We start from the raw sequence: 15,208 nt of genomic DNA on the forward strand, positions 1-15,208 counted from the left end.
CACTCTTCATGTACACACGCACACACACACAAAATGGAATCCCCATATTTGTACAATTGAGGGTGTATTAAATGCACATGATACATACAGAATGCAAAATGCAAGCATGGCTGCAATATGGTAAGGACCCTTTGAGAATTCTTTCAGTTCCCAGAAAAAAATATATCTCTGCACTTGTCAAATCCTGTTTTGCTATAATACTTTCTGTTTAGTTGGCATTTTTGCACCATGCCAGTGGGTCCACAACATGGTTTAAGTGCCTACTCTATGCAGATCTTCAGTGATCCCAGGAAGGCTGTGGTGGTATGTTGGGAAAGGGGCTGGAAGTGGAACCAGAACCTGAGTTTGGATGCTGACTAGCCATGGACCAGGACCATTCTGAGCCTCATTTTCCCCAACCAACAATACCAACTTCATAGTATCATCACGGGATTTGACGAGTTAAGGAGTGTGAAGGTAGTTTGGAAATGGTGCCACTGTGGGCACCACCCACTTTTTTTTCTAAATGGAAGTTTGTTCTCATGATCAGATCATGACTTGGGGAGATGTTAGGACTATTAGAGACCCTTTAACCCAACACAAGTAACCATGTCCCTTCCCAGTGTAAGAACATTCGGCATCTTGCCCTTATGCTCAGGATAAGGTCTAACATAGCTTCTGAGGCTGTACGTGATGGGGTTTTTGCCAAGCTCTTCAACATCATCTCACCACCCACCCCCCACATCACAGGCCATCATGCATTTATCTCCAGTTCATGGAATAGTCAAGATGTATCTTCAGGGCTTCTCTGACTATACTGTCCACTGGTTTCCCCTCTTCTGTACCTGGATATTCCTTCAACACCTCCTTATACCTCTCTCAGCCCCCAGTCCATAGACGTTGCTCTTCTTCACTTTCCTTCCAGGTCTATGAAGGCAGAGGCCGTGTCTGTCTGTCTTATAAATCATCATTTCTGCAAGCTCTAACATGTTGTTGCCATGTAATTAGGCGTTCAGCAAATATTTATTGATTGAACAGAGAGATGTCCACCTAGCATTTATCATACTCTATATTACACAGGAATCTAGAGTTCAAGTGAATCTAGAGTTCAAGACTTAGAAACTCTCCTAAAATTGGCTTAAGTGAACATGGAACTTGTGGCTTACATAACCAACAGGTCCAGAGTAAATGACTCCAGGCACGACTGACTCCAGATGCCCCAAATATGTCATCAGGAACCTCCTTCTATTTCCTGATGTTGTTTTATTTCTTTCGGCTTCATTTTCCAGTCATGAGCTTGGGGGCCAGATAGAGTTCATTCTGTTGGACCCATCTGAACCCAGAGAGGTGGTGGTGGGATGAACTAGAGGAAAATGAAGCTGGCAAAATAACAGATGTCCTTCACTGTTCCGGGCTGTGGGCTCCAAGTGCAGGGACCTCTCTCATCCCTGTGTTTCCAGTATCTGTTCCAGAGTCTGGCATATGGTAGGTGCTCAGGAATGTTTGTGAATGAACAGATGTGGGGTTTATTTTCCCTCACTTCTAGGAAGGAGCTTCTTTAAGCCAACAAAGGCAGATGGTTGTGCATAAACTGCCTTCAGCCTCATCCTCTGTTTTGCTTTCTTTTTACCTGTTGGCAGGATCCAACGTCTACCTTCTTCCAGTTTGGAGCGTCCATCCAGCAGCAAGCCACCGTCATGCTGAAGATCATGCAGGATTATGACTGGCATGTTTTCTCCCTGGTGACCACCATCTTCCCTGGCTACAGGGACTTCATCAGCTTCATCAAGACCACGGTGGACAACAGCTTTGTGGGCTGGGACATGCAGAATGTGATCACACTGGACACGTCCTTTGAGGATGCAAAGACACAAGTCCAGTTGAAGAAGATCCACTCCTCCGTCATCTTGCTCTACTGTTCCAAAGATGAGGCTGTCCTCATCCTAAGTGAGGCCCGCTCCCTCGGCCTCACTGGGTACGATTTCTTCTGGATCATCCCCAGCTTGGTGTCAGGGAATACGGAGCTCATCCCCAAAGAGTTTCCATCGGGACTTATTTCTGTCTCCTACGATGACTGGGACTACAGCCTGGAGGAAAGGGTGAGGGATGGCCTGGGCATCCTGACCACTGCTGCATCTTCCATGTTGGACAAGTTCTCCTACATCCCTGAGGCCAAGGCCAGCTGCTACGGGCAGATGGAGAAGCCAGAGGTCCCACTGCACACGCTGCACCAGTAAGAGGGGCTCTTTGCTTGTCCCCCAAAGTGGAATCAGAGTTTTGTTGTTGTTTGTTTAAATACTAAAAACAATATGTACTCATTGCTGAAAATGTGCACTGAAAATAGAGAATGTTGTGTGTGTGCCTGTGGGATTTGTTGGTTTGTTCTCCTCTCCCCTCTTCCTCTCGTCTCATCTCCTTTTGTTTTTAAGTAACATCATCCTTGGTTTTCTGCAACTTACTTTTTTTACTCAACAATATACCCTGGAAACCTACACTTGAGATCTGTTTGTCTGTCTGTCTATCTATCTATCCGTCCTCTACCTATAGCTATATCTTAAGTATGTGTGTATATATAGATATATGTATGTATATACATGCCTATCTATATACACATGTATGAATATATGTAGATGTATGTATACATACATGTGCATGTGAATATGCACAGATATATGTAGATATACATATGTATGTGTATATATAGATATGTATGTATGAATATCTACGTTCTTTGTAAACTGCACATTGCATTCCTCAATAGGGATATACCATGATTTATCCAATTTCATAATAATAGAAATTTATGTAGTTTCAGATTTTTTTCCATTAGAAACTAAGCTGCAGTGATAATCATCCTTACCTGTCTCTAGACGTTGGATCCTGCCAACAGGTAAAAAGAAAGCAAAACAGAGGATGAGGCCGAAGGCAGTGTATGCACAACCATCTAAGAAGTAGAGTTTTGTGGTCATGGAACAAGTGCACTTTAAAATTTAAGTGTCTATTGCCAAATTGTCCCACAAAGTAACTATATATTTTATGTTCACACTAGCATTTTGTGAAATCACTTGACTTCCCACATCCTCACCAACATGTTACATGTTGGGGAAAGTGCCCACACTGGTGCTCCTAGTCTCAGAGTTTGTATCTGAATTTCCTCCCTTCATCTGGCCTAAGTGTTTTTGTAGGCTGTTGGAAATCTTGGCAAACATCACTTTTAAATCTGCATTGTATTCCATCATATGGCTGTATCATAATTTAGTTAACTACTCCCATCTTGGTGGACATTTAAGTTAAATTTTATGTTTCCGAGAAGTGTCATTGTTCTTTGTGGGCCATCATTATGGCTCAGCTGTTGAGATTTAGAATGATCACTCCTACACCCATTTTGGGTGTGTTTGCCTGACGTTCGCTGATTTAATCCATGCTCATTCTTCAGATAATGAGCAGTGTAGCACCATGATTAAGGGACTGGGCTGTGGAGTTGGACTTGTTAGGGTTCAAATCTTGTCTTGTCCACTTTCCATGTGACTTGGACAGTCATTTTACCTTTCTGGGCCTCAGTTGTTCATTGCAAAATGGTGGGGTGTTTTTTGTTTTTGTTTCTTCTTTTTTTTGTAATTTTTATTTATTTTTGGCTGCTCTGGGTCTTCATTGCTGTGTGCAGGCTTTCTCTAGTTGCGGCCAGCAGGGACTACTCTTTGTTGCGGTGCGCGGGCTTCTCATTGCGGTGGCTTCTCCCGTTGTGGAGCACGGGCTCTAGGCACGTGGGCTCAGTAGTTGTGGAACATGGGCTCAGTAGTTGTGGCTCACGGGCTTAGTTGCTCTGCGGCATGTGGGATCTTCCTGGACCAGGGATCGCCTAGGTGGTGGTTCTCTCACTTCAACATGCATGAGAGTCACTGGGAGGGCTTGATAAAACAAGACTGCTGGGCCCCATGCTCAGAGTTGCTAATTCAGTAGCTCTGGAGTGGGCTCTAAGAATTTGCAATTCTAGCAACTTCCTGGGTGATGACGATGTTGCTGGTCTGGGGAACATGCATTGAGAACCAAATGTTCTAGGGGTTGTCCTGAGTATGAAATGAGGTGATGCATGAAAAGTGCCGCTTAGCATGGGTGCCTAGCACCTGGCAATTATTTAATAACTGTCAGAGTGAGCAGTGAAGTTGTTTTGGTCATCAGAAATTATAGTCAGCAGACCAGGTGAGTTTATTATCAGTAGAATAACATGTCACTCTAAAATGTCTCTGGAAGGTTTTAGGACTCTGAATCTGCTAGAGTTCAGGGATAATCTCTGGTCTGTGGCTGTGTGTGTGTGTGTGTGTGTGTGTGTGTGTGTGTGTGTGAGATGGAGGAGGTTTAAAGATTTTACCTGATCTGTGGCTGGGTGTGTGTGTGTGTGTGTGTGTGTGTGTGTGATGGAGGAGGTTTAAAGATTTTACCTGAAACTGACATTTATTTGAAAAATGAACTCTTAGGTTAGGAAATCATGGTCCTTTGAAATTTTCCCTTCCTCTCGCCTCTTTCCCTCTTTAATGAACTTGTTTCTACGTCACTACTTTCAGCATTTTTAATAATTGTCCAGGTATCAGGAAGGAACTTGGATAAATTGGTATGAGTCACGGGAGTGTCTTACAGAGGCAGGATTGCTGCCAGCCCAAAGACAAGGGCTGCGCTAATGAATTCTTACTTCCCATAAAAGTGCCCTGCAGCTGGAATATTCGTATAATTCTGATGGAAACATAACTCAATTGTAGGGCAATTGAAATATAATATATACAGGAAGAGGAATTTGAGGATAATTGGCAAGACGTTCAGATCTCTTTCTAGTGACCACCCTGAATTCCACTCCTTAAAAAAAAAAAATCCTACTCCTGTGAAATCCTGGTGTGCTCTTTCCAGAAGTTATGCCTTGAATGCAGCAATGTTGTAGGTGGTATTTCAGCCCCAGAGAAGTAATGCATTAAGTGTGGTAAGCCGTCATCCACCGCCTGGTTTTAATGAAACATCTCTCCACCCTTGGAGCAGTGGTGGCGCTCAGCTTCAGTGTGTAGGGCTCAACCAGTGTGTGGGTTCCTCGCCACACTTCCCCACTAGCACAGTGTTCCTTAAGCCCACCCAGGAAAGAGTGGGATCTTGCGAAGCAAGACAAGGACCAGGAGCTGGAGAAAGCCCCAAGAAGGCAGTTTTTAAGAAAAGGATTAAGGACACTATATCTCTATCCTCCATCCATCACTCCTTCTATCCAGTGAACCCTGTGCTAGCCTCTGGAATCATACATGAATTAACATATAACTTCTCAAAGAATGTACAGTCTGATGAAGACAGGGGAAATTCATCTAAAGACAAACTCAGGTAACAAGGGCTTTTTTTAACATAGAAAAAAAAGAATAGTAAAAAAAGTAGAGTCTAGCAAGAGGGAGGAGATATGGGGATCGATGTATATGTATAGCTGATTCACTTTGTTATAAAGCAGAAACCAGCACACCATTGTAAAGCAATTATACTCCAATAAAGATGTTAAAAAAAAAAAAGTACAGTCTTATGAAACACCCACCCCCATACTCACCCCAGAGAACAAAGTGAACATGTCATATTTGTTTCAAATTTTTAAAAGAAATAAAACATTACTGATAATGTAGAAGTCCTGATTATACCTCTCCCCAGCCCCACTCTTCTCCCTTTGTCTCCATAAGAGAGAAAAACACCGCAGTGAATTTGGTATGTATCAAAATCCATGTGCGTGTTTTGTACTTTTTTTTTTTTTTTTTTTTTTTTTGCGGTACGCGGGCCTCTCACTGCTGTGGCCTCTCCCGTTGCGGAGCACAGGCTCTGGACGCGCAGGCTCAGCGGCCATGGCTCATGGGCCCAGCCGCTCCGCGGCATGTGGGATCTTCCCGGACCGGGGCACGAACCCATGTCCCCTGCATCGGCAGGCGGACTCTCAACCACTGCGCCACCAGGGAAGCCCATGTTTTGTACTTTTGATACAGATACAGTGCGACCTTACACCCAATGGGTAGTTCTTTTTAATATCATAAGTGGTATCTAATGTGCTGGAATTTCCTTTACCTCAACCTATGGCTCAAGCATGATCTATGAGGACACATATAAAACTAGTGTATTCATCTTAGTTGCTTTTTTGTATTCTGTTGTATGTGTTCTATCTTTTATTTAATCAGCCCCCTTTGATGGACATTTAGGTTGTTGACAGTAAGGAATCTTCAGTCCGGGTAGCTGAAGGCAGAGAACACATGTGTCAGCAACCTGATTCGGACCCATCATCTTGAGTTAAGAGTTCTCACTTAAAGCTTTAAAAAGTTACATTTTCAGCTGGTTTAAAAAGTCTCATTTTGCAAAGCATCTGTAAACACATAGCTCTCATCACTCCCACTCTGCAGTAGGGAGGATGCAAATAGCTTCAGAAGAGGTTCAGATGAAGTCACACCTGATGGTTTTCTGGTGAGTTGCTGAGGGATCGGGGGTCCTGCTTTGACTGGTTGAGTTCTACATCTTGGGGCTAACTAGGTGTGGCCCTCAGTGGCCCTCATGGACGTTACTTGTAATCTTACACACAGAGTTTGTATAGTTAAAATATTGTCACAGTGGTTTACTGCTCACAGTGATGGACCAGGTACAAAGGGTCTGTTTGCCGGGTTAATGATCCTACCATGGACCTGTGTCTGTTCTTGTTTCAGAAAAAAAAAAGTAGGGAAAAGGGGAAATGTTCTTTATGTTTAATATTCTGGTTTTACAGAAGGCACTTTGAAAAGAGCAGTCAGCGTTTTCCAAAGTTCAAAAATAGCTCAGCCATGTTATGTAACCGCCTCCTTGCTACTGCAGAGTTATTAAACATCTGTTCCTTCACCAAGCACAGAGCACATCACTGGCAACTCCTGGATCTGTGAAGGTAAACCATTACCTGTTTTGTTGGCATGGAACCTAGGCTGCTCTGTGCAGCTCTATCCCAAGAACGTCTCCGGTTCACTAGCGGACAGGGCCCCTCCGGAGGCAGCATGACATCATGGTTAAGAGTGTGGGTACTTGGGAGTTCCCTGGCTGTCCAGTGGTTAGCGCTCCGTGGTGTCACTGCTGAGGGCCCGGGTTTGATCCCTGGTCAGGGAACTAAGATGCCACAAGCCGTGGGGTGCAGCCAAAAAAAATTTGATGAAAAAAAAGTGTGGACACTGGAGACAGGCTGCCTTGTTTGAATCCCTGATCTGAACTCTCCTAGTTCCAAGACTTTGGGCAAGTCACTTGATTCCTCCAAGTCTGCTCCCTCAGATGTAACATGGGGATAAGAAAACTGTTGTCCTGTAGGCTAGAGCCTGGCATATGGAGAGCAATCTATAAATGGTTACCATTGTTGATAAAAGGTGTGTGCACATTTGTGTGTTTCCTCTTCCACTTTTACATTTATTAAGGAGGAGGTCATAGAAGGGAGAAGGTGGATGTTTTTAAGACCTAAACGCTCTTGCCAAAGGATTAGCTTGGGAGGAGTGTGGCCAGTGGGAAGCAGGTAGAGAAAAGAGTGGAGAAAAGTTCACAGGCTGAGTGCCAGCTTGGTTTTGAATTAGCCACATACTTAACAAGTATAAGTTACTAACCAGTCTGAACTCAGGCTTTTTTCTAAAATGCCCGTGTGTGTGTGTGTGTGTGTGTGTGTGTGTGTGTGAGCGCGCGCGCATGTGCGCACGCGCGCGAGAGGAGTCATTTCTTCATACTGTAGGAGAATTAAATGAAAGCATATATGTAAAGCACTTATCATTGTGCCTGGCATGTAGTAGGCATTACACGAACAACTGTGAAGTCATTATTCTTATGATAATGATTATCATCATTATTATTACTTTAATTTATACCTGTTATACTGCAAGCTGTACAGAGACAGGGAAGTGAGAGATGGAGGTATATTTCAATCTTGTTTGTTACCAATTGAATTGTGACTCTGTCCTATGGCTCGGCTCCCTGTTCAGTTGTGGAGGAGGATGTGGAAGTCACTGCACTGGAAGTCAAACAGAAGCACTCAGATAGATCTACAGCCCCAACCAGGGGAAAAAGAATATCTTCGGGAGAGCTATGAATTAGTATTAAAGGGAAGTTATTTGGTTTTAATTGATGGTACCTGGCTTGACCATTTATGTGTTTTACATTAACTTCTTGATTTATAAAGTCCGGCTTCTGCTTTAAGAAGCAACAGCATTGTAAATTATCACCCTGACAGGAAGGGAAATGGAAGGAAGATAAATAAGTGAGAGTAAATTTAATTCATATCCAATTTACATTGATACTTTTTTCAATCTTCCTTTCTGAAATATCCATAGGAAAATTTCCTGGTTTAATGACCCTTTAAGAGACTGATCTGAACCTGGTTGGCATATTTTTATTTGATAATCAGAATTATCACTGTTGGTTTCTTTTTTAATGCCCATAAAGAAGCCTGCTCAGTTACAATTCTCTGAGTTATAACTTCCCTGGGTGAATGTAATAACTCTTTGCAAATATTTATCTGTGGGATCAGCCTATGCTCGACAAACATTTCTGGCGATGACACCAGGTACCCAGGAGACTAAGCCATCCTCTGGGTCTGTGCTGTAAATCTGATTGGGAGTCTGGACTCAGGAAAGGGGGAAAAGACTGAGTCTCAAAGAGATATGTAGTGAGGGAATCCAGCGGCCTGTACCAAATTAAGAATCCTAAGCGTATTCCACAAAGCTATGTGACTTTGTGGAATGTGGTTTTGGATAGTGCTTTGTTCAAACCCTCTCATTATCTGGGTTATCCTGGGCAAGTTACTTAACTTCTTTGAGCCTCCATTTCCTTGATTATATACAGAGATAATTCCAACCATACAGGATTATGGTGACACTTAAATGCACATAATATACTTAGCCAAGCATCTAGGATGTAGTTGGCACCCTGCAGATGTTAATTCTCCCCCTTCCCTTGGCCAGATGCACAGCTTGATCTGACATCTCTTGTGTCCTGATGGACCCACGAGAGGTGGGCTGTGCTCCCTGGGTGTTCAGCCTGAGAGTGAAGTCAGTAGCCTCTCTTCAGCATCATCTCTGTTTGTGGCATCTCTCCTGGAACACTGCCCTCTCTTTTTTGGCTGGAAGTCAAGAGCACCGTATGCCAACCCTGCGATACAAGTCAATCATTTCCAATTGGCATCCAATGAATAGCTCGACAAATGGTGGAAACCCAATGCTGGCAACTTGAAAGGGTCAGAAATTGTCCGTGCCTTTACCTTGAAGGAAAGGTGGTTTGGGTTGTTTTGGGGTCACACATAAAGCATAAATATTGTTCAAATTTGCCTTAGGCCACATGCAAATCTTTGGATTTTGGAACCAGCATGCCAACAAAAATATGTATTGATCTTTTTCCTCCAGGGTTGAATACTAGGGAAGCTTTCATTTTGAAACTTGTTAATTTGGTGACATATACTAATGATTTGCTGCAGCTTTCTTCTGTGAAAAGATTATGCAAAGAAAAGCACCATTTTCACTACTCTGGTGCCAGCTAACAGAGAGTATATTGGGAGCAAGAGGTCTTAATGTGTAAGCACAGGGACCAGTTAGGAGATTAAGACCTAAATCTGCATAAGGCTATAGATTCAGAGGGAAGTGGGTGGGCTTATGCATGTTTTGGAAGTAAAATTAACAAAGCGTGATGGATGGATATGAAATGATAGAAGAGATTCAATAATACCTCTTCACTTGTACAGCTGAATAGATGGCGGTACCTTGCACAAAATTGGAGAAGAAACAAATTGGGGGAGAGTGAGACAGGAGCAGCATCTAATTTCAAACATGTTCAGTTGAACATACTTTGTAGACATCCAAGTGGAAATCTCAAGTAGGCAACTGGAGAAAAGAGTCTGAGTTCAGGCTGAAAATCTAACACACAGGTTTTGAGCTTACTGATGCCAGTTAAAACCTCAGGATTGGGTGAGATCATCTAGGGGAGAATGAAGACTCAGAAGAGTGATCAGGTTCCAACCTTAAGGAACTTCAACATTAATTGGTAAATAATCCTTGAGGGGAAGGAGAATACTGGAGGAAACGAGCTGGGCTGTGAATTTCGGCTGCCTTTTCCACCTTGGAGACTCTCTATTCTCAGCCTTGATTTTGTTGTGGAGCCTGGTGGGTGTCTGTACAATGTCTGTTTTATGCTAGACATCGTGATAGAGGCTCTGGACCTTCCCAAGATCTATAATCTACAAACATTGTTAATCTATCTGGGCTTAGTGCAACCTAGGAGAGTTAAATAATCTGACCAGAAGTTTTAACCAATATGTGGAAGAAGTAAAATTTTATCACATGATGAACTGCCAAGCAAATCATCAGAGCAGTGAATGCTTTGAGTTAAAGGAAACCAATGCCATACTGGGCTGGATCCATGACATAGGTGGTGAGCCAAGCTTTGGGTCTGAAGAGATGAGGAGGTCATACTCAGGAAGGGGGAAAAAACCTCTGTTTTTGTTTCATTCTCGACATGATCTGGAAGACATCTGATGCCGCACAAAACAAGTTAAAAATCCTTTCCACCACAAGAGAGGAGCATATGGCAGAGTGTGAAGGGCCAGTTCATTTATAAGCTGTCCTTTGTTTGCTTTCCTGGAAGGGTGTCTGTCTATACCCCTCCTCCTCGTATGTAGGACAGAAGCCCTCCTTGTCATTCCTTCCAGGTGGGAGCTAGACAGCCAGAACGGGCCTCTCCACCTGTTCTCTGCCTTTGTCCTCTTGCTTTCCTGCTCCCCCCCTTCTCCTGCCTCCGTGTGGATGCTGCCTGCCTGCAGGTGTGACTGAGCCCCGGGCAGGCTCCGGGTGCCTCAAAGCCTGGCATGGATCCCAGGGGCAGAGGAGTCACTGTCAGCTTGGTGATGCTAGCTGGGTTCTGCGTGGGCAGGGGAGGCCAGCCACATTCCTACACAGGCCCCAATGTTTGGTGAATGAACTGGCTGATCTGCTGATATCTGGTATACTCTTGTCCAAATCCCCATAGCCAGTTCCTGAGGGTTTGCATCATTTGGTTAAATCTTATCCAAACACAAGGAATAAACATATATCACTGTTGCCTACACAGTAGAGGGCAGCTGTCCTGAGACACGTGCTCATTTCCTTTTCATTTCCATCCCTGTTAATAAAAGGAAGTTTCAGCAATTTAATTAATACATCATTATGTGTTGGGGGGGGGAAGGGAAACTTCAAGTTTCATAAGTTACATTATGGAAGCATATATATATTATACATATATATACATATATATATATATAAGTATAGTTGATTCACGATGTGTTAGTTTCTGGTGTACAGCAAAGTGATTCAGTTTTATATATATAATATATATATAAAATATATATATTCTTTTTCAGATTCTTTTCCATTATAGCTTATTACAAGATATTGAATATAGTTCCCTGTGCTATACAGTGGACCTTGTTTAATTTGCAGCAACATTGGATGGACCTAGAGATTATTATAGTAAGTGAAGTAAGTCAGAGAAAGACAAATATCATATGATATCACTTATATGTGGAATCTAAAAAAGTAATACAAATGAAACTATTTACAAAACAGAAATAGACCCACAGATATAGAAAACAAACTTACGGTTACCAAAGGGGAAAGGGGAGGAGGTATAAATTGGAATCATATATATTTTTAAATCGGATGTAATGGAAATGTTAAAATACTCTAATGATACAACCTACCATGTATTAAGTCCCTCCTATGTGCCAGTCACTTTAAATACATTATCTTTTATCCTTAGGTATGAGTTAGGATGTTTTTGCTGCAGGTAATAATTAACTAAATTCAGTTATGTGATTGAGTTATTTGATTGGAATTCTAGACACAGGGTGGACTTCAGATGCAGTATGCTCAAGGTTCTGGTTCTTTCCCCTGTGATCTCTTGACTCTGCTCTTTTTTTTTTCCAAGATAAATTAATGTCATCATAATTTATTTAAAATCCATATGCAATCACACAGCTAAACTTCCATAATTATCTCTTCTGGGATAATAATAAATAATTTGTCCTGTTAAACTCTTCCCTTTGGTTGTTTAAAATCTAACATCCTCTTATTGGATGCTTAGGTAATTAAATGACAGCTTCAAATATAAGATCATAAACATATATTAAATTTGGTTTCAATTTAATGAAATGCAAACGTGTAATTTGGGATTTAGGACAATTCAACTCACGGAAATATTTTTTAAAAACTTCACACTCTATATTTTATTATGTGAAAATTAAACACAATTTATCACAACATACAGTACTTTAACTGTAAAAGTGTTTCATGCCTACAGAATACTAGAGGTTAGTAAGAATCCTCTTCCTACATAAAGAGACCTCTAAAATGGCTTTACATTTTTCTACTTAGGATATGAACTTGACTCTGCCCTTTGAGGATTATAGTCCTTGTTCTCAAACTGCTTCCTTCATGGCCTTAAGTTTGCTGTCAGCAACACCTCAGATGACTTCTTTGTTCGTGGCCAAATTAGGTCATGTGCCCATCTTTGGGCCAATAATAACCATTTTGAAAATGCCATGTACTGACCGGCTTAATTCTGGACAGCTGACCCAATCCCTGAGAAGGCAAATAGGATTACGTTACACTAAACCAGACCTACTCTTAGAACTGAGATGGGGTAAGCTTCCATTCCTCCAAGTCCCATGGATTCTTATAGGAAACATGAAGTCTCAACAAATGTGATTTCTATTAAGAATGAGGAAGAGGGAAATGGATGCTGGATAGATTACCAGCAGGTCAATTATAAATCATAACTCATATTACAGGTGAGGAAATCGGGGACTAGAGAAGTTACATAACTTGACCAAAGCCACACAGCTAATACAAAATAAAGCCAGACTTCAAATCCAGTTTTGTTTGGATCTAAACTCCACTACACTACTTTAAAAGCAAGTTGACTTGAAGTTGTGATATTTCTTTTTTGACTTGAATGTTTTTACTGTTTTCAAAAATTGAGTAAGTCCCAACATTTAAAACTTGTAAGATTTCACAAAAAAATTACACGTTTAGCTAATCTTGAAAAATACGAAGAGCTGATAATGATAATCCGACATTCCTATCTGGAAGTCTTAAAAGTTGGGGCTCTAGGGGCTTCCCTGGTGGCGCAGTGGTTGAGAGTCTGCCTGCCGATGCAGGGGACACGGGTTCGTGCCCCGGTCTGGGAAGATCCCACATGCCGCGGAGCGGCTGGGCCCGTGAGCCATGGCCGCTGGGCCTGCATGTCCGGAGCCTGTGCTCCGCAATGGGAGAGGCCACAACAGCGAGGCCCGCATACCGCAAAAAAAAAAAAAAAAAGTTGGGGCTCTAGATGTTGGGTCCAAACCTTCGCTCTTCAGGGAGAAGCTGGAAGTTGTAAGTTCCCTCCTGATTGTATATTGCTGTGCTGGGGGTAGAGTATATGGCGAGAATGTGTCTCAGCCTTTCCTACACATTTGGATATGGGTATTTTGTTGTTCACTTGATGTGTAGCTCGCTCAGCTAGTTTCTGGATTTCTTTCAGAAAGTATTGCTTCATAGCTGTAGATTCTGTGTACCTATAGGAGGAAGTGAATTTGGGAGCCTCCTATGCTGCCATCTTGTACCAGAACCTTCCTCCTACCTGGAGATGGTCAACTGGACATGGGAAATGACCTTTAGATCAAGAAGGGCCTGCCCAGTTCACCTTAGTCCCCACCTGGACTACTTATTCATATTACCTCCATAGTCTCTTTCAGTGTTTTATTTTATCATAAGATGTGTATTTATTACTTTTATCATAAGCATCATTATTTATAAGCATTGCCAAATCAAGACCTTGATGAACCTTGAGACTGGTAGATATTCAAATGAGTGATGACAGGAAGTTTCAATATCTCACTTACAAGGATAACCTCTGGGACTAAGTGGTCTTTTTTTATGGCCCTAGGTCATAAACCTACTTCTCTGTTCAACTTACAGGTGAGAATTTGAGTTGTTTGTGCCAAGTGGCTTGCCCAAAGGCAAGAACTTATTGAATTACCTAAAGAGAGCTCCCGCTCATCAGGTTGGATTCATTTGTAGATGTTCCTCTAAAACTGGAAGAAAACATTTGTTCTGGTAGGGGGTGGGGGTAGGTGTCCAGCTTTTCTACAATATCCTGAAATTTGTCAAATAAACAGCAAATGAGGGAGTCTGATGGAACCCACGCTCCTTGTGAAGGATTGTTGCTGAAAATGTCAGTGTATCATCTAAACCTCGTGAAGTCTATGGTTCAAATCTGATTTTTCTTTTTTATGGCTCAGATTCATAAAATATATTATTAGTTGTAACAAATTATTTTCAACTGGTATTATAACATTAAAATATAAATTACTTCTCTATGCTTTATTACAGATGAGGAAAGTGAGGCCTGGAAGACACAGGGCTCATTTTTCATTAATGAGAGACTTGCTAATGGCAAAGACATGCTAAGCCTAAGTTTTCTTTGCCCCAGACCCAGATGTGTTGCTCCACTGAATCAGTCCTCTTTCCTTCTAGGTCCTTTGTGATTAATGATAATAATGTGGTGATGAGGATGATGATGATGATGGTGGTGGTGATAATGATGGTGGTGATGATGATCGTGACAATAAACTCCAGGGACCTTGTCCATTTTTTCTGTGTACACCAGTACCCAGAATAGTGTAGACACTTAAATATGTGTTGAATGAGTGAATCATATAATTGCTAACACAGTGCTTGCTCTGATCTAAGAATTTTTACACACATTATCTTATATTCTCACCACTCCATTTTTGCTAGAGAAAAAAAAATCTCAGAGAGAAAATTGACTTTTCCAGTGTCACTTAATGGTAGAATCACGATCAAGATTGCCTCTCTGACTTTAGCATCTGATTCTCTGATTCTCTGGGCTCTCAGGGAAAGAGGACATCCTAGGTGTGCTTTCATGAGACCCTAGAGGTCTTACACTGCCGTAAAGTGCATACAAAGTTCCTCCCGTTGAGGTCTGGAGTCATTTTGCTTTTCTTAGAAATTAATTTATCACAAAAATGTGATGCATGGGATTTCATTTTATAAACCACAAAACCTTCCTGAAAATGTTAATAATATCCTCACCATCAATATCAGTTATTATTATTGTCATTATCATAGAGATTGATATTTGGCATTGCCAAGAATAAAGCAAGTGGAGAACAAAGGGGAGAAGCTGATCTTTCTTGGGAGAATTTTATGAG

The 15,208-nt window shown here is 41.8% G+C and overlaps 1 protein-coding gene across 1 annotated transcript in view; it reads left to right on the forward strand.

Annotated features, from left to right (window-relative positions):
• Window positions 1–15,208, forward strand: part of GRIN2A (glutamate ionotropic receptor NMDA type subunit 2A) — a gene marked incomplete at both ends in the record, with an annotated part of 368,989 nt that overhangs the window by 215,769 nt on the left and 138,012 nt on the right. The window contains one exon of the mRNA XM_082645645.1: window positions 1,620–2,212. Coding sequence (XP_082501771.1) covers window positions 1,620–2,212 — 593 coding nt within the window. The remainder of the gene's footprint in view (window positions 1–1,619; window positions 2,213–15,208) is intronic.

The sequence above is a fragment of the Mesoplodon mirus genome (genome assembly GCF_964341445.2).
Source record: "Mesoplodon mirus genome assembly, chromosome: 15".
In the NCBI taxonomy this organism is placed as follows: domain Eukaryota; kingdom Metazoa; phylum Chordata; class Mammalia; order Artiodactyla; family Ziphiidae; genus Mesoplodon; species Mesoplodon mirus.